Source organism: Convolutriloba macropyga, chromosome 2, assembly GCF_964194025.1.
Source record: "Convolutriloba macropyga chromosome 2, txConMacr16.3, whole genome shotgun sequence".
In the NCBI taxonomy this organism is placed as follows: domain Eukaryota; kingdom Metazoa; phylum Xenacoelomorpha; order Acoela; family Convolutidae; genus Convolutriloba; species Convolutriloba macropyga.
Window position 1 is genome coordinate 493465 of NC_134469.1, and position 21711 is coordinate 515175.

General features: G+C 30.5%; 1 protein-coding gene across 1 annotated transcript in view; it reads left to right on the plus strand.

Moving 5' to 3' along the window:
• The window catches only part of LOC142355520 (uncharacterized), a 44706-nt gene that overhangs the window by 14826 nt on the left and 8169 nt on the right, over window positions 1–21711 (plus strand). The window contains exons 4-5 of the mRNA XM_075407655.1: window positions 148–942; window positions 2798–3023. Of these exons, the coding sequence (XP_075263770.1) occupies window positions 148–942; window positions 2798–3023 (1021 nt within the window). The remainder of the gene's footprint in view (window positions 1–147; window positions 943–2797; window positions 3024–21711) is intronic.

Below are 21711 nucleotides of genomic sequence, written 5' to 3' on the forward strand. Positions count from 1 at the left end.
ATCTTAGTAGAATACTGGACTTTTTCGAAATTAAGCACTTAGATAGGAAAAAAACACCGTTTACAGAGATCAACAAGAGATGAGATTGAAATTACCCGTAGAACGCAATGAGGGAGGTAGCATTATTGGTGTGAATTCTGCTTTTAGATGAACAGTTGCTGATTGAAGTGGAACTGTTGAGAACTTTGGATCCGAAACCATTTGACGTCACACTTGAAGAAATTATCAAGAGCTCTTTGAATGTTATTACGGTCCAGGTCCAGTCCAATGACAAATACATCAATAAACAGGCAAGATTCGCTTCAGCATCTCAAGAAACGACAAATACAAAATTCGACGATGAAACAAGCGACGAAGAGGGATTAGATTTGGAAAATAAACAGAAAAGTAAACAAATCAAATTGGAGTTGGGTGAGAAAACTGAAGGAACAGTTTCACAAAATGTTTTAAAGAGAAGATTGATTAATTTCGAATATGTTTGTTCGAAAAAAGTCATTGAGACTAAATTTGATCCGAGTGCGATTAAGGTGGAGAATGTTAATAATGAAGAACCAACAATGGAAACAGATGCGCCAGCCGTGACAACGGGAACGAAGGACGCGACCGTTAAAACAGAAACTTCACCTTCAGCTAAACAGGAGGATGAAAATGGTGAAGAGTACAGCTTTGAACTTGGTTGTTTTTCTGAGACAATCTTTCCGTCATCAGCTATGGCTAGCTTGAGATATCTCTATGACTGTTATTTACTTTCGAATGAGGAGCAACATATCATGGTTTATGATTCGAATGCGTCTGTGCGCGTGTTTGATTGTTCGGAGCTAAAGGAAATATTGCCTAGTGGGAATGATTCGAAGGATACAAGTGGAGGAAGAAATAGAAGTTTTGGTGGTCGCTTTTTGGCGTGTTCACCTCTCAGCTCAGCAGTATGCGCATTCAATCCAGGTAAGTTTTAATAGTACCAATTAAGTGCCTGGTTTTCCTGTTCTAATTACTTAATTTAATTGTTCTCGATCGAATGAAGTTTGAAGCAGTTATTGTAGTCATGCGCGTCTCTTTTATGCAAATTTTCCGCTCGAATGTTTGAATTTTGGTGTGATTTTGGAGTCCTTGGCTTTGAGTTTTTTAAATTATTTTCAAGCGACAGCTTCAAGTATCTGAAATCAGTGTCTTACTCAAAGCCTACTACTTTCTTTTTTAAGACTCGAAGATGAGTCATCGCGATCTTTGTTTTTTAATTGGTGAAGTGTATGTGAAACATGATGTAAAAGTGAATAATGCCTCTCGTGAATACAAGTGTTTAGGTCAAACTGCCGAACAGAATTAATTCAATTGCTGATTTTTGAGAACCTCTATAAAAATAAAAATCATATTTCTAAAAATTATTTAGCTACTTTCCTCGAATGCGATAATTTCATCTCAGTAAAGGATAATGTCAAGAGATAAGTTTATAAGACATACTATTTTTTCTCCCATATTTAAGTTGAAAGATGCAAAATGTGCCGTTTGTCATTGAAAGTCGTCGGTTCAAACTGTCGAGGCATAGGCATAGTATGGTATACCCAATCCCACATCTGTTTATGAGTTGCTCTCAAACGAAGTCTGTAGCAATTATATCAGTCCTGTTGTCTTTTTATGCAATTTTCGCGCGACCGATTGGCGCGTCTGACCCTTTTTCACTTTTCGTCCCCAAAAACGGCCATTAAGTTCTCGTAACCTATTTAGCCTAATCAGTGTCCAAGAATGCGATTCTCCAGAAACTGATTCACACCCCCCTCCCCCATTCAAGCACACCCCCTTACTCACCTCCAACACACCCCCAGCCCTGCCTCTTCTGCCTGGTGGTTTCGAACCTCCTTCTTGTCCACCCCCCCCCCCCCCCCCAAATCGCTTGATCCCTCAATGCAACCGTCTCATAGCCCCAGCTGGGTACTACCGAAGCCAACCGATCGCCGGTCGCTTGAGAGCAATTCGCCAGACTTTAGTCGGTCGGTTATGTTTTTAACTGCTCTCTAGCAGCAATTATTGCAAACGTGTTAACGTGTCTTTTTTATGCAAAATGTTTGCTTGGGTGCTTTCACTTTTCTTGCGTTAGCGTTTTGTGTAATCTAATTTTCTCTCTTATTCACAATTTTAAACAGCTCAATTCAATTGGCGACAGTTTATTGATTAACAAAATGAAATGTGCGCCAATTGGTGCCGTTTTTTACTTAAGATCTTAATAGTTGTATACAATAACATCTAAAGACGTGATTTGGAGCACCTTCTTCAAATTCAAAGCAACTTCTTATTCAATCCAAGTTCTCCAGATTGCCTCCACTCGACTGACGGACGCAGGCTCCTATAGAGTAGAGCTCATGATAGTCGTTTCGAGCAATTCTGCCTATGTTCACAATTATTTTTTTTCTATTTTGCAGAAAAAAAAATGTTTAAAGAATTTAATCTAAATTTGACTGGCTAAAGTTTGTGCCATATAAATTTTGTTATCATCTTTAAACAATGAAATCATAAAACTTCAAAGCGCAATACTATATTTAGGTAGTTGTCAGTTATGTAGTATCGTTGCTTCGTAAGTTATATTTGAAGTAGTTTTTGAAGAAGAAGAAACCTATGCAAAAAAGTTGATCTTAATTTTTTTTTAGGTTTTAATTGATCGCAAATGAAGTTCGTAATAATCTCTTTGGTTTGTAATAATGTCGCAAAAAGTTTCCTGGTAGCAGATTGTTTCCCAAAAATGTATTATACGTCACAAAAATTAATAGTGATTGGCAATGTTTGCTCTACTGTATTTTTTGTTTAGGCGTGCTCTCTGTCGAAGTATGGCTTATGCCTCACACATTAATGCTCTCAAAGACCAAGCCCGAATCTGTGGAAGGAAGCAGGACTTTGGAAAGCAGTGCTGTTTCGATTGTGAAAGCAGCTATATCAGCAAACAAAGACACTTGGGACCTGGTTTTGGTTCTGAAAAGCAAACTGACCAACACTCCTGAAATGATGAAGACGTTTTGCTCAAGTCTACTGTCCAAGTGAGCATTTTTTATCCTTTGATTTTTTTTGCATTGATTGAAGATTTGCTTTGACACTTATTCAGAAAGTTATGTAACAAGGATTTACGAGTAGTGGGAAAAAGGTGCTATTCCGCCACTTCTTAATCGAAAGATGACTAAATACCACCTTTTTCCCCACTACTCTATATATCTACTACTTGCTTATACCCCCATTTTATTCACTACTATATATTAGCTCTATATTCAATCAAAAATCAATCAAAATCAATCATTGTTTTATGAATTACTCTAAGAGTGATTTTCACTCTTTATTTATTCTAAATCTGGTATTAATTAAGAAAAAAGGTTTAAATCTAAAATTAATATCAATAAAAACCAAAACTACATGACAGATAAATTAAAAGAAGAAGAATTAGCTTCTTGAATATTATACTTATAAACATGCTCTCTGAATTGATTTCTAGTATGACCATATCTATATCTATGAAGATAAATACATAGTCTACATTTCCTATTTCTTAATCTATATAGTGATATATGTTTATAAACATTACACATACTACATACTAGATATTGATCAGGATCAGAAAAATGATATCCCAAATGTTCTATATAATCTTTCACTTTAACCATATTTTTTCATACTTAACAAGAATATTCTAATTCTTTACAATTATTACAACATTCTTTCCAAGGTTTATTTATACACTTATTGCATTTCATTTTCATTTTTCGAAAAATTATTTTTTGATAATTTCCCTAAATAAATACATCATGTCTCATCAACTAATACTAGTGTCATAAACTTCTGCGACGTCTGTAATCTATCCTTTGAATCAAAGAAGGGTTTATACAGGCATCAATCATACGATCTCAAACATAAGGAACTATTGGAGAAAATGTTCGAGTCTGAAGAAGAAGAAATCTCGGAGAGGGTGTATAAGTCGGATGAAGATGATTATATTATTAAAACTAAGACCAAAACTAAGGATACTATTAAAACTAAGGATATTATTAAAACTGAAACTGAAACTAAAACTGAACCATGCTGGGTTTGTGGCGATAAGTTTAAAATCAGATAGGTCTATCAACTCACATGAATAAACACTGGAGAGAAAACGTTATCTTAAACGATCTACGAAGTAGCTTTGCTAATAATTATAATAATAAATCAAGCTTTAAATCAAAGGCAGTTATATTTTACTAAATCTAATGGTAGTTTTATCAAGGATATAAATGAACCAGTAGATTACATATTAGACGAATTTAAACCATTTAAATCATATAAATATAAAGTTACCGCCAATTGCTTATATAAGAAGAGAGACTCAGAAGAAGAAAAGACTACTAATATAAACTTTAGAACCGATGAATAAATACCAATGGCTTGATCATGTTAGAGAAACGTATGAGGGTTACGGCTACGATTATGAGTTTATTGGAATAACAGACATGCAAATAAATATAGAAAGGACTAAACCATCATTAGGATCTTATACTGAACTGCCACCAGGTCTAAGAGATAAAACAAAAGCAATTTTAAATATTAGAAGTAATAAATTTAACTGTCTACGATTATGTATTACAGCTGCATTGCATCCTGTAACGGAACATGCAACTAGAGAAAATAAGTATAATAATAATCTAGTCGATGACTGGGAATATAAGGAAACTGCATATGATTATATAACAAAAATCCAAAATAAATATAATATCAATATTTGGTTTTAGAGACCTACGGTCGTGCTTCATCACAGGCCTGCTCAAGATAGTAACATAGCCAAAGTAGAACGTTTAGAGAAATGTTCTAACTTTGTAAAAGGTAGACATAATGTAAGAATACTAGCATGGAATGAACACTGTGCCCTAATTAAAAATGTAGTATTACTAGAAAGACCTAACACCAAACATACCAAGTACTGGTTTTGTGATAATTGTACCTATTGGTTTTGTTCTCAACATAAATATGAAACCCATGAATGCTGTGTCCAAATCAAACCAAAGATTGTTTGCCCTAAGTTAAAACAAACTAAATTCAAGAATCAACATAGACAACAAGAAGTGAACAATGTTATATTTAGTGATATTGAATGTTACATGAAAGGAACAGATGAAAAGATTGGTAGCAATACATATAAGATATCTTAAAATGTACCTATTGCTATTGGCTATAGTTGGCATAGCAAAGATGAAGTGCTTAGCAAAGATGAAGTATATAACAGATCAGGGAACCTGCTTTGCAGATCATACTTTGGTCTAGACTGCATCAAAGATTATGTTAGAGATTTATTAGAAATAGAAACCTAACCTAGTTTTAAGATAAACAAAGCAATGATAATTACAGAAGATAAATTGTATCATGAGGCTAATGATATATGCCACATTTGTAATAAAAACTTTGTTAGTAAAGTTAGAGATCACTGTCACCAAACAGGTAGATATAGAGGTCCAGAATGTAATATTTGTAACTTAAACTATAAACATCAAAACTTCATTCCAGTAATATTTCATAATGGTAAAGGCTATGACTTCAATCTATTATTTAATGAGAAATTTAAACAGAATAATAGCAGGAGAAGAATTGATATCTTACCTAGTACTAATGGTAAAGCTAGAATGTTTAGAGTGGGTATATTAAAGTTTATAGATAGTTACAGTTTCTTGACAATGTCTCTTGATAAAATAGCAAAGGTTTACAACATAAAAAATGAAACATTTTATCCTTATGAATACTTTAAGGATGAGAATAGCTATAATAATGAACTAGGTAATCTATCAATTCAAGACTTTAGATCAGCACTAACGACTAAGGTACCAACTCAAGATGAAGTGGATGATTTTAATAATTCTAATAGAAATAAAACAGGTAAAAAATTAACATTAGAATATATGGAAAATGATATATTCATATTAGGACATTGCTTCAATCTATTTGTTAAGTTAAACATGAATACATATAAACTCAATCCTCTACATTATATTAGTCTACCAAGCTACAGCTTCGATTGTTTCCTAAAACTAAGCAAAGTTGAATTAGACACAATACAAGATGAGCAAACACTGAAAGACTTCATTAGTGCAATGAGAGGTGGCATATGTGGTGTTATGGGTAACAGATATATTAAAAGTCAGAGTTAGAGTCAGAGTCAAAGATCCATGGCGAAGCATGACCGAAGGTCCATCTGGTACATTGATGCCAATAACTTATACGGTTATGCACTAATGCAAAAGCTACCTTATAAAGATTTTGTACTCCAATACAACTCTAGATGAAGTATTAAATACTTCAGATGATAGTGATTATGGCTATTGGCTTATCTGTGATTTAGAATATACTAATAAATGTAAAGAGAGAACTAGCAACTTCCAACTACTACCCCATGGAAGAGAAGTAGAGAATAATGAACTGGGATACAAACAAAGACCCCCAACTTCATCAAAAAGCAAGAAACTAATTTTAGATCAGAATAATAAATATGAATACCCAATACACTATTGGATGTTAAAGTTTGTTTTTAAGATGGGTATAAAGGTTACTGAAGCCCATAGAATAATTAAATTTAAACAAGATTATATAATAAGAGACTACATTGAACTTAATACTAAAATGAGAGCTGAAGCTAAAACTGAACCTGAGAAAGATATATTTAAGTTAATGAATAATTCATTGTTTGGTTAAAGTTGTGAGAATCCATTAAAGTATCTAGAAGCTAAGATTCTAACCGATGATTATGAAATACTTAAAGCTGTTAGTAAGCCAACATGTAAAGATGTAATTAGATATGAAAACTATACTCTAATAGAATTCTATAAAAAGGCAATACAATATGATAAGCCGATTTATTTAGGATCTACAGTACTAGAGCTCAGTAAGCTTCATGTGTATAAATTCTATTATAATGTATTAAATCCCTCGCTTAAAGATCTAATGTTACACTACATGGACACGGATAGCTTCGTGTTAAGTTTTAGCGAGGGCAATGTCGACAATGAGCACAAGGATCTGAGTATTCTAGATAAACCAATAAAAACTAATAATAAGATACCGGGAAAATTTAAACACGAATAAGGTAGTAAGTTAAAAGAAAAATTCGTGGTATTAAAACCCAAAACATATAGTATAAAGAACTATGGGGCAAAAGAGAAAGGAAAAAAGAAAGTAATGGAAAGCACGAAGAATATTATAGTGCTCTAATAGATAATAAGGAAAGGATAGTAGAGGAAAGCAGGATTCAAAAAGTAGGAAGTTGTGTGGCCACAATTAAGATAAGTAAAAGAAGTTTAAGTAATTTTGATGATAAAAGATTTTATGTAAATAATATAAAAAGTTGTCCCCTAGATGAGAACATGTATCTAATCAAAAGAGATCTAGTAATTAAAATCAGCCAACAGACTTCGCCCATGGCAAACCCAGCACTGATAAACAATATTAAAGAAATAACAATTAATGATGATAGAAAGTTTATTGAAGCCGCTATTAGGTTATATAAGGAATTGTGATAATTATTTTTATAAAATGACTAAACTAGAAACACATAGAATTAAACAATCTAGAAAAACAAAGGAGAAGGAAAAGATTTGAAGATAAATTAAAACAACAAGAATATTATCTTAAAATAGAAGAGTTATTTGATCCTTTAACTAAAACTTTAAATGTGAACAGTGAACACAATCTAGCATTAAGTGAACAAACATTAAGAGCAATAGATTGGCAAAATCAAGAGTTAGATAAACAAACTAAGATGATCAAAGGCAGTTATATTTTACTAAATCTAGTGGTAGTTTTATCAAGGATGTAAATGAACCAGTAGATTACATATTAGACGAATTTAAACCTTTTAAATCATATAAAGTTACCGCCAATTGCTTATATAAGAAGAGACACTCAGAAGAAGAAAAGACTGCTAATATAAACTTTAGAACCGATGAATATATGGATAAAGATCATCGACTGAATCTAAACCAATGGCTTGATCATGTTAGAGAAACGTATGAGGGTTAGGGCTACGATTATGAGTTTATTGGAATAACAGACATGCAAATAAATATAGAAAGGACTAAACCATCATTAGGATCTTATACTGATTTGCCACCAGGTCTAAGAGATAAAACAAAACCGATTTTAAATATTAGAAGTAATAAATTTAACTGTCTACGATTATGTATTACAGCTGCATTGCATCCTGTAACGGAACATGCAACTAGAGAAAATAAGTATAATAATAATCTAGTCGATGACTGGGAATATAAGGAAACTGCATATGATTATATAACAAAAATCAAAAATAATTATAATATCAGTATTTGGTTTTACAGACCTACGGTCGTGCTTCATCACAGGCCTGCTCAAGATAGTAACATAGCCAAAGTAGAACGCTTAGAGAAATGTTCTAACTTTGTAAAAGGTAGACATAATGTAAGAATACTAGCATGGAATGACCACTGTGCCCTAATTAAAAATGTAGTATTACTAGAAAGACCTAACACCAAACATACCAAGTACTGGTTTTGTCATAATTGTACCTATTGGTTTTGTTCTCAACATAAATATGAAACCCATGAATGCTGTGTCCAAATCAAACCAAAGATTGTTTGCCCTAAGTTAAAACAAACTAAATTCAAGAATCAACATAGACAACAAGAAGTGAACAATGTTATATTTAGTGATATTGAATGTTACATGAAAGGAACAGATGAAAAGATTGGTAGCAATACATATAAGATATCTGAAAATGTACCTATTGCTATTGGCTATAGTTGGCATAGCAAAGATGAAGTGCTTAGCAAAGATGAAGTATATAACAGATCAGGGAACCTGCTTTGCAGATCATACTTTGGTCTAGACTGCATCAAAGATTATGTTAGAGATTTATTAGAAATAGAAACCTAACATAGTTTTAAGATAAACAAAGCAATGATAATTACAGAAGATAAATTGTATCATGAGGCTAATGATATATGCCACATTTGTAATAAAAACTGTGTTAATAAAGTTAGAGATCACTGTCACCAAACAGGTAGATATAGAGGTCCAGAATGTAATATTTGTAACTTAAACTATAAACATCAAAACTTCATTCCAGAAATATTTCATAATGGTAAAGGCTATGACTTCAATCTATTATTTAATGAGAAATTTAAACAGAATAATAGCAGGAGAAGAATTGATATCTTACCTAGTACTAATGGTAAAGCTAGAATGTTTAGAGTGGGTATATTAAAGTTTATAGATAGTTACAGTTTCTTGACAATGTCTCTTGATAAAATAGCAAAGGTTTACAACATAAAAAATAAAACATTTTATCCTTATGAATACTTTAAGGATGAGAATAGCTATAATAATGAACTAGGTAATCTATCAATTCAAGACTTTAGATCAGCACTAACGACTAAGGTACCAACTCAAGATGAAGTGGATGATTTTAATAATTCTAATAGAAATAAAACAGGTAAAAAATTAACATTAGAATATATGGAAAATGATATATTCATATTAGGACATTGCTTCAATCTATTTGTTAAGTTAAACATGAATACATATAAACTCAATCCTCTACATTATTTTAGTCTACCAAGCTACAGCTTCTAATGTTTCCTAAAACTAAGCAAAGTTGAATTAGACACAATACAAGATGAGCAAACACAAAGACTTCATTAGTGCAATGAGAGGTGGCATATGTGGTGTTATGGGTAACAGATATATTAAAAGTCAGAGTTAGAGTCAGAGTCAAAGATCCATGGCGAAGCATGACCGAAGGTCCATCTGATACATCGATGCCAATAACTTATACGGTTATGCACTAATGCAAAAGCTACCTTATAAAGATTTTGTACTCCAAAACAACTCTAGATGAAGTATTAAATACTTCAGATGATAGTGATTATGGCTATTGGCTTATCTGTGATTTAGAATATACTAATAAATGCAAAGAGAGAACTAGCAACTTCCAACTACTACCCCATGGAAGAGAAGTAGAGAATAATGAACTGGGATACAAACAAAGACCCCCAACTTCATCAAAAGCAAGAAACTAATATTAGATCAGCATAATAAATATGAATACCCAATACACTATTGGATGTTAAAGTTTGTTGTTATGATGGGTATAAAGGTTACTGAAGCCCATAGAATAATTAATTTTAAACAAGATTATATAATTAGAGACTACATTGAACTTAATACTAAAATGAGAGCTGAAGCTAAAACTGAACCTGAGAAAGATATATTTAAGTTAATGAATAATTCATTGTTTGGTAAAAGTTGTGAGAATCCATTAAAGTATCTAGAAGCTAAGATTCTAACCAATGATTATGAAATACTTAAAGCTGTTAGTAAACCAACATGTAAAGATGTAATTAGATATGAAAACTATACTCTAATAGAATTATATAAAAAGGCAATACAATATGATAAGCCGATTTATTTAGGATCTACAGTACTAGAGCTCAGTGAGCTTCATGTGTATAAATTCTATTATAATGTATTAAATCCCTCGCTTAAAGATTTAATGTTACACTACATGGACACGGATAGCTTCGTGTTAAGTTTTAGCGAGGGCAATGTCGACAATGAGCACATGGATCTGAGTATTCTAGATAAACCAATAAAAACTAATAATAAGATACCGGGAAAATTTAAACACGAATTAGGTAGTAAGGTTAAAGAAGAATTCGTGGTATTAAAGCCCAAAACATATAGTATAAAGAACTATGGGGCAAAAGAGAAAGGAAAAAAGAAAGAAAGTAATGGAAAGCACGAAGAATATTATAGTGCTCTAATAGATAATAAGGAAAGGATAGTAGAGGAAAGCAGGATTCAAAAAGTAGGAAGTTGTATGGCCACAATTAAGATAAGTAAAAGAAGTTTAAGTAATTTTGATGATAAAAGATTTTATGTAAATAATATAAAAAGTTATCCCCTAGATGAGAACATGTATCTATTCAAAAGAGATCTAGTAATTAAAATCAGCCAACAGACTTCGCCCATGGCAAACCCAGCACTGATAAACAATATTAAAGAAATAACAATTAGTGATGATAGAAAGTTTATTGAAGCCGCTATTAGGTTTTATAAGGAATTGGGATAATTATTTTTTATAAAAATGACTAAACTAGAAACACTCATAGAATTAAACAATCTAGAAAAACAAAGGAGAAGGAAAAGATTTGAAGATAAATTAAAACAACAAGAATATTATCTTGAAATAGAAGAGTTATTTGATCCTTTAACTAAAACTTTAAATGTGAACAGTGAACACAATCTAGCATTAAGTGAACAAACATTAAGAGCAATAGATTGGCAAAATCAAGAGTTAGATAAACAAACTAAGATGATCCAGCAAGCTGGCTCCCAGTTTAATGAAGCATTAATGAGGTCCAATGGTGAAGCATTAATGAAGTCCAACGACAAAGCTGTGGAGAAAGGTCGAGATAAACCAGGAATGTTAGTAGATAAAGACACGGCTCAAATTATTAATTTAATGTCAGTTCAGTCTAATCCCCAATTAAAGTTAAAGTTCGTAAATTTAGATATTGGTGAATTTGAAATGAACGGTGTTAAACTAATTTACCAAGAAAATTCATTTATAGTTAAGGATAATATATATGAATTGTCAGATGAGTTTATAAACTTTCTTACTAACCCTAATATATAACATGGTGAAATCGAGGAAGATGAAAACAAAATTAAAAGGTTTTTAAAGGATATGAGATATGATTTAGGAAAAGGGGATAAGAAAAGCACTAGATATAGAACAATAAAACATATAATGGGGGTAAAAGATGATGTATTTGGCAGGGGTTTAAATAGCAACCCTAACCCAAATAATCAACGAAGATGCCATTTAAATCAGCGTAGCTGTGACTTCGTCAATGGTTTAGTAGAAAGACTAGAATTATTAATACTAGAAACAAAACGGGTCATGATGGATTATATGATGAAATGCTAGATATATCTAAACAACTATTGTCTATGGATACTATTAATCAAGAGCAACTAGATAATTTTTGTTTTTAACTATGGTAAATAAACAAAAATGAACAAAGCTATCAAGGAAGCTGTATCACAGATCAGGGAACCCGCATCGCAGATGACTATATCCACAAGTAAACAAGACACAATTAAAACTAAACAACAAATACTAGCTAAAGAAGTGTTCAGTCCTCAAATAACAAAGTTTAGAAGAGAAAGAATAATACCATTATATAAAGATGAAACATGGTCAGCTGATTTAATTGATAAGTCATCTCTAAGTAAACACAATAATAATTATAAGTTTATATTAACTGTTATAGATATATTCACAAAATATGCATGGGCTATTCCATTGAAGAATAAATCTGGTTTATCTATAACTAATGGTTTTAAAATAGTATTAGGTAAAAGTAAAAAACCAGAAAAGTTATGGGTAGATAGAGGTAGTGAGTTTTACAATAAAACATTAAATCTTTACTTAAAGAATAAGAAATAAAACTATATTCTACCTATAGTGATTTAAAGGCTGTGTTTATAGAGAGATTCAATAGAACATTATTACACATAATAAATAAACCTATGTTCATCAATGGTGATGGTAATTGGGTAAATATATTAAATGATGCTGCTGTAACATATAACAATAACATTCATTCAACAATTAATATGACACTTGTTGATGCTTCTTTTAATCCCGATAAGGTTAAATACTCATTTATTTATAGGAATATTAAACCTAAACTTAAAGTTGGTGATTATGTTAGAAATGCAGATAAGCGTAATATCTTCTCTAAAGGTTACACTTTTAATTGGAATAGAGAGTTGTTTAAAGTTAATGAGATTTTAAAAACACAACCACCAACTTATAAGATAGAAGATATGAATGGAGAGATCATAGAATGTAAATATTACAAACAGGAATTATTAAAATCCGAGTTTGACTTTGAATCTAATAATAAAGTTTTAGAATCATTAGGTATAATTCTGTAATTTCTGTAAACAAATACAAAGATGACAAGAAACAGATTCAATCAGGCTAAACACCAATCGGGGAACCCGCTTCTCGGATCAACATCAACAAACAACTTAACACTAAGTAAGGCTCGTGGGTTATTCCTAGAAGATAATGATAATATTGATATGAAGGATACCTATAAAATTACAAATGTACATCCTCCGATAGATGAAAAATATGTTGTTAATAAAGAGTATTGTGACAATAACTTATTATCCTCTTCTAATAAAATAGACATTTTAAGTAGAAACATAACTGAATTAAGAAAGGGTGACTTTGATAAAGTTACAACTAAAACATTACAACTAAATGAAGCACAAGTTAATGAGGAACTAATTAATGAGTTTATTGAATCAGCAAATGACGTCACAAGTTTTGTAATAAAGTTGCTGCTGATACTATCTCTAAATATAATCAATTAAAACAAGAATTTGATAATAATGTGTTTAATCAGAATATCACTAACATACAATTATATGAAATGTTTACTACTGGGCTAAAAGAATTTAAAGAAGTTAGTAAAAAGACTTATTCTTTTATAGATGAAGCCCTTTTAAAGAATAAAAAGAGAGTAGTACAATATATAATTGCTATACTTTTACGAAGTACGTTTGTTGATAATAAAGAACAAGAAAGACTAGAGAAGCATTATAGTTTTAAACAAGAAGATATAACGAAAGAAATAAAGAATTTTTACTAATTAACATAACCGAAACTATGGCTAACCCAACAGCTCCTAGTGAGAGATTACTTTACCCAGATTTGTCATCAGTATCAGAAAGACTGATAAATGAAAAGATTCAAGCCAATAATAAATTTAATAATAATATTAACATTATAAAAGATATTATAAATTATTATGAAACTGAAACTAATAACTATAATAAGAAGTTAAGTAGATATAAAAATTATATTAACGTAGCTGAGATAACAGAAATAGTATTATCATCTATAGCAACAACTGCAACAACAACAACATCAGTTTCATTAACAGGTATTGGATTACCTTATTCTATACCAACAGCTTTTGCTACGGCAACTGTCTTTGGTTCATTATCAAAAGCAATTAATACTAAAATAAGAAATAAAATTATGAAGTATTCACAAATGTATATTTTAAGTAAACAGTTTAGCGACAAGTTTAATAGACTATATACTAAATCAATGAATGATAATAAAATAGTTAATGATGAGTATAATGAATTAGTTAAGGTATACGAGGATTATAAGAAGAACAAGAAAAACAGGCTGAGTGTTTTTTTTAAACTAAAGTTGTTAGTGTTTAGTTATAATAATGTATAATAATCATATAATCATAATTAGTTAAGGTATATGAGGATTATAAGAAGAACAAGAAAAACAAGCTGAGTGTTTTTTTAAACTAAAGTTGTTAGTGTTTAGTTATAATAATGTATTTAGTAATGATAATATTAGTATTAATATTTATCGATAATCATAAACATAATATAAATATAATCATAATCATAAATATAATATAATCAGAAACATAAATATAAACATAATCATAAATTTAATCATGACCATAATCAAATAATTATCTCTTCTTAGTACCTAATTATAACCCTCTTCCTTTTTGTACTACCTTTATACCTTCACCAGTAGTTGCAAATTTAATTAAATTAGGTGTAGCCGCTAGAGCTGCTTTAGGGTTTCTACTTGCAGCTGCACTTCCTATTTTACTTGCTATTTCTAATGCTCTTACTGGATTATTAGCAACTTTCTTCCCAAAGTTAACCGTAGCTCTACCAACACTTTTGAAGAAATCTTTCAATCCCTCAGCTTCTATTGTTGCATCAGATACTCATTGATTTATTCCTTCTACATTTAGTGCAGGATCCTCTTAAGATTTTAGTACCTTTTAAAGTGATAGCTCCACTTATATTATTAGTACCACTATAATGTCTACCACCAACACAATACGAATTAGTTTTGAACTTATTTAAAAGACTCATTTCTATATATAAAAAATAATGGAAGTTAAAAAGTATAATCCCTTGTTGTTATTAAGCCTACGGGTTCCACCCGCGAGCAAAGCTCGAAGCCTAAAATTGAACTTGAAGCTAAGGGATTGACTCTAGATAATAAAAAGAAACTGGATACTATTTATGCGAAAGGTTTTGTTAAGACTAGTAGGAAATAGTTTGATTATCATTGATTTAGTCATTGTTTAGTCATTGGTTAAGTCAATAAATATATCATTTATTATAACTATGACTTATTTATAACTAAGACCATGTCTATGATATAATAGACCTTCGGTTATTAATCTCTACGAGATTGTATCAGCCATCTTATTACCATCACTATTAACACTAATAATCTTTCTAGTTAATACTAATGCATGACGTATAACATCAGCAACTGCAGCACTAAATTTAAAATTAACTTGTGGGCCTCTATGATCACTTTGATATCCAGTATCGAATACATATATTCTATAATTACTTTTGAATGTTCTATGATTTATATATGGTTTTTATGTGGTTGCCCATTATAATCTTTTTTAAAGCTAACAATCTCTTCAAAAGCCTAATTATAATTATTGGTACCATAATTAATATTCATTCTATCCTCGGGATAAAACTCACTACCAATCTTACAATAACATTCAGTTACATTCATTATATCAAATGTACTTGCATCATGAGTTTGTTCATTAACGTTATTATTTTCCAAACCAACTATTATATATTGTGGTCTTTCCATCCCACTTTCCATACCTAGATCAAACAAGAAGTTAGTATTATTGGGTACATTCTTATAAAATGTCTTTCTTTCATAATAGCTAAAGTCTACATTATTCTTTTTACTTAAACCCTTTTGCACAATAATGCTATTGTCATTACTAGGATCAATACTGGGCACACACCGTGATATATCTCTAATATCTATATTACCATCATTAGCAACTGCACCAGGATTAGCATTAACTCTAAATAGAGCTCTATCATTATTATTTCTTTTTAATATTAGTTTAAATCCTAAACCATATATAATCTTTTCTAAATCATTTACGAAACCAAATAGGTCACTCATCTTAATCATCATATACATATGACCTCGTTGTGCAGCAATATGGTCACCTTTAAGTTGACTATCTCTATTACCCTGATTTCTAACAAAACCATTCTCGTATTAATCAACAGTACTAGTTAATAACTTAAACATCAATAGATTAGTATGGCAATGATCTATATATTCAATAGTCCTACCACCACTAATTTCAAGCTTAATTGAACTAGACAATGCCATCATACCATAATTAACTAATCTGATATTAGCATCATTAGCAAATACACCAGCTTCATCTGATTCAACAAACTCTATCTCTAGATATGAATCACGCAAATTTAAGTGATTCTCTTCTCTATTGAGAATGATATTAATGTTAGTATTGATAGTATTCATTGTTGCCAGATTATTTGGTTTATATTTTATAATCTTAATTTTGTGTATATCATTATTATAACCATAAGTTGTATCCAAATTAAAGTCCATTTTTATAAGTCAAAAAATGACAGACAGTTTATTAATCTTATGGGAACTACAAAAAATATATGAAGCTTTAACTAAAACTAAAGAAGAGCATACACTTAACTTTAGAATGATAAAACCAACAGAAAAGTTTAACTTTAGTGAACCTATACTAATACAACAAAGTTAGGTTTAATTAGATTATCTGTTTATAATTTTAATGTGAATAGAAGGAACAATCAATTCTTATATGATACCCAAGGTGAAGGGGCCTACGGCCCTGGTTCCCCAACATGGTCAGATACCCGTATTTTAGCTGTAATACCAGGTGCATATGAATTAATCGAAATAGCAGAATTAATAAAAGAAGAAACTAATGATAATGTTATAATAGAACCTGATAAGAATACAATGAAAAGTTTAATGGAAATAAAACAAGGTGCAATTAACTTTGACATAGAAAATTCAATAGCCCCATTACTAGGATTTAGAAAAATAGTTTTTAAAAAAGGTAAATATACATCTCAGAAAATTGTTGATATTATGGGTTTTAGTACTATTAACATTCATTGTAATGTGATATCTGGGGTTAAAGATAATGGGAATAACACAGAAATACTATATACTTTTACTCTAACAGAACCACCAGGTTACTTGATAAATATTATACCAACTAATATCTTGTATCAAAATGTAACTAAAAATAGAATAGAATATATAGAATTTCATATTAAAGATGAGCATGGAAGACCTATAGACTTTAATGGTGATGTATTAAGTTTTACTTTACTTTTGATTTAGACTTATAGTTAGTCATAGATATAGACTTAGTCATGGTCAGAAGCAGTTCCTGATAACCATAGACTCAGACTTACACTTACACTTTACGTAGACTTATTTGCGAAGCAGGTTCCCTGATACTCATACTTTTACCTATACTTAATTATAAAACTCTCCGATCCCAATTAATTCTTAGTTTACCATTGATATTTTTATTTTTAGTTATATCAATGACAATATAATTATAAGGCTCTTTCCATACCTTATTACATATATTAGCAAAATCATTATAACTAATTTCAACATTATTAAAGAAATCTTGATATGTCGATGCTAGGACTTTACCTCTCTGTTCAAATAAAATAAATAGATTACAGTTCTCTCTAACACTCTGCCTATCCAGAGAGAACAGGTTTTGATTAAGATAAATCATATTACAATTATGTCTACCCCTACAAAAGAATTCATTAATAACTGGTTCTTTGGTTCTAACATCATCAAATATCATTAGTTTCTTTAAGTCTTTTGGTAGTTTATCAGGAGAGGGTAAATCTTTTATGTTTTTAATGAACTCAATATCTGCTTTTGGGTCAACAGAGTTGCGACTTCGTCGATTATATAACTCTCTACACCTTCATATTGATCACCAGTAGGTCCAATGATGTATAACTTATCAAAATATATACTAGCCAGAATTAGTTTTTTTAATAAGATTGTCTTACCACATTCACTAGGACCAAATATTATACATCTAAAGTTATCTGGGAATTCAGCTTCAGTAATTATATCATCATCATTTAGCCATGGTTGTAGATCATCATTTATGTTTATAGAGATAGTATTAGTAGGACATTCTTTATTGTTGGGTTTACCCTTTTGATGGGGCTTGGCTTGCCACGTTTCACCATGTTTTTCATCCAATAGATACATAAAATCATCATTATCATTAACATTATCATTATCACTATCATTAACATTATCATCTGCGAAGCAGGTTCCCTGATTATCATTAACATTATCATTATCTTTATCCTTAACATTATCATTATCATTAATATTATTAGCAAAGCTACTTAGTAGATCATTAACATTATCATTATCATTAACATTATCATTAGCATTATCATTATCATTAACAATATCTTTATCATTATCATTATCAATGACATTTTCATTAACATTATCAATAACATCATTAACATTAACATAAACATTAACATTACAACTTAAGCAAAAATACTCATTATATATTCCTGGATATTTACATTGATTAACTAGAATATTCAAAGCACTTTTAATTCTAAATCCTCTATCAATAAGATAGATCATATATAAACAATAAGCCCCACAATAAGATTCATCATATTGTTGTATTCTTTCATTAGAGCCTAGATCAACATATTCTTCTAGGAATAATGGTGGGGTTTCTACACCAAAACTATCTAAGTAATACACAGGACCACCTTCTCTTTTTATAACTAAAACCCAATGTGTACCATCAGTTGGATGTAGATTCACAATAATGTTGAAGTTAGGTTCATAGATCTGCGAAGGGGCTTTGCCCTTGGTTCCCCAAGCAGGTTCCCTGATTGTTTTAGGACTTTGATCTCTCATCACTATTTCAATTGGTGTTAGACTTATATCTTTTCCTATATCTTTTATTCTGATATCGCTCATATCACTATTATCAATATTAAATTTATTAGTGAATTCCTCAAAAGTTAGGATAAGCAATTTTATATATAAATTTAATAAGTCTAGGTCTAATTCTAAATCAAGTCTCTATTTTATATATAAAAATGGAGACGGGTAATGTAGTTATAATTTTTATTTTCCTAATTGGAATTTGATATATAATATATGATTCAATACCAAGTAAATATACAAAACTAGAAGAAAGCTTTGTTTTGGTGGATTTATGAATGGGAGTCTAGTTAGATTTTAATATCAAAAGTCACCATTACATACTGTTTATGGTGGAACTGGCACAGGGAAAACATATTTTATTAGACAATACTTAAAATTATATTCAGTTCAAAACCAAGATCTGCGAAGCAGTTTCATTGATCAAACCAAAACCGGGACCAAAACCAAGACCAAGCTAAAAATATAGTTATAGTGTGTAAAGATGATAGAGACTGGATAGATCCTGAGTCTAATAAGTTTTATACTGGGTTTAATAAATGTGATATAAATATGATCACAAAAAATAATATGCATAAATTTCAAAATTGTGTAATAGTACTTGATGATATGGGTGATAGGTTAAATAAGGATATAGCTTGTTATTTCACAGAAGGAAGACATTATAATATTCAAATGATTGTAATGTGTCATAAACCAGTTCAAATAATTAATACAGCAAGAATGAGCTGTGATACTATTTATTTTATTAACTTATAATGGACCTGATCTATTTAAAAACTTTAATGAGATATAAATGTGAACATGACTTTAGTAAAAATAATTAGTGAGTTAAGTAGTAAACATTATAATCGTACAGATGGAATGTCAGCTGAACTTCGTTATGGTATAATTAAATATAATAAGAAGGAAAATACTTTTATCATTACTAATAGTAATAGAACAATGATATATGATTCAGGAGTTGGTTTCCTTGATTTAAAAGCTCTTAGTTTAAAAGATGAATTAGAAAGAGAAGATATAAATAAACTTATAGCATATATGAAACCACTCATGATAAATGCAACAGATAGAAATACCATTAATCATGATAATTATCAGTTTTATTTTAATGAACTTCTTACTTTAAATAGTATTAAAATTCAGAATGATGTTTTAACAAAAGAGATGGTTAAAGCAAAAGGTTTAAACAATTATCAAATATTGGTGGAATTATAAGTTGGGGTTTAGTTATAACTAGTTATATTTATCCTGATTCAATAATAAAAACTGTTGGAGCCGTGGCAATGGGTGCAAGCAATATGTTGAATAGAGCAGACACTTTGGTTAACGTTGGATATGGAGAAGATATGCCAAGCAGGTTGGGAAATGATTATACCGATAGAGAAACATGGACAAAGTCCTATATGGGAAGTGATTATACCGATAGTGAAACATGGACAAAGTCCTATCTGCGAAGCAGTTTGGTAAACCATGATTAAAGTTCGTTCACTGATCTAAAAAATAGTTTAGTTATTGAGGCACGTAAACTTATTACACCCTTATTAAAACTACAAGAAGAATATATAAATGAAGAGATGGTAATTTTGAATAGAAAGGGGGGAAAGTTTTTAACCAGACTATATGGAAATAATGAAGAATTTAGAGAAGGTATTATAAATTTTGTTCGAGATAAAAAAGATTTAGACCTTGAATTGATTTTAGATAAGAGACGTAAAACTAATACACTCAATACGTTAGGAAATAAATATTTAGCAGAGTGTATCACATCTAAAGATATTACTAAAGATTTAATTGAAATCATGGTTAAATATTATCTGCGAAGCGGTTACAACGATGGTGAAACAGGGGCAAAGTCCTATCCGTGAAGCGGTTACACCGATCTGCGAAATGATTACGTAAATATTTAAGTTTACCCTATTATAAATGCTTTTAAAATGTTTAGAGTGTAACTATAAATATGGAAACATTGCTGTCTTAAAATATCATTATGAATCATGTCATAAAGATAAAACTGATAAATGTATGTCTGGTAATATAATACTAAGTGGTATTTGTGCTAATAATTTTTCTCCATGGGGTTGTTCTTTAAAAAATGAATCTAGTTCTAGCTCTAGTGCTAGCTCTAGTTCTGGTTCTAGTTCTATCTATGACTCTAACTCTAACTCAGACCCTAACCCCAACCCTAACCTTAACCCTAACCTTAACCTTAGCCCAGAAGTCTTAATTAGAAGTTGTAATAAATGTAATTATGTAAAACCACTAACTGATTTTGATGAGAGTAAGTATACATGTAGAAGTTGTACTTCAGCTAAAGTTAATTGTCCATATTGTGCTTCTGTTCTGAGATATGATGGGATACGGGCTCATGTAAAGAAACAACATCCAGATGTAGAATTAACTAGAGGATTTAGTAGAAATCTGCGAAGCAGGTTCCCTGATTTGAGTGAGAAAACAATTAATCCTAGTTGGCAAAGCAAGACTGTAAGTCCGTTAGTTATTAGCCAAACTGAGGAAAGTTGTTCGTGTAAATATTATAATTTTGTATCATTTCTTATTAATAATGGGTTAAATATAGAAAAACTAAAAGCAAATATAAATTTATTGAAGAGTATAGATAATTTGAATTAAAAGTATAAAAAAATTAAAAAAATATCAAAAAAAGAGGGAATCACTCTTTAAGAGCAAAAAAGAGCGATCTTTCTACTGAGGGATCAGCCCGAATAAGAGTGAATCGCTCTTAAAGAGTGATTCACTCTTAAAAGAGGGATTTCGCTCTTATTTTTAAATTTGCTTTA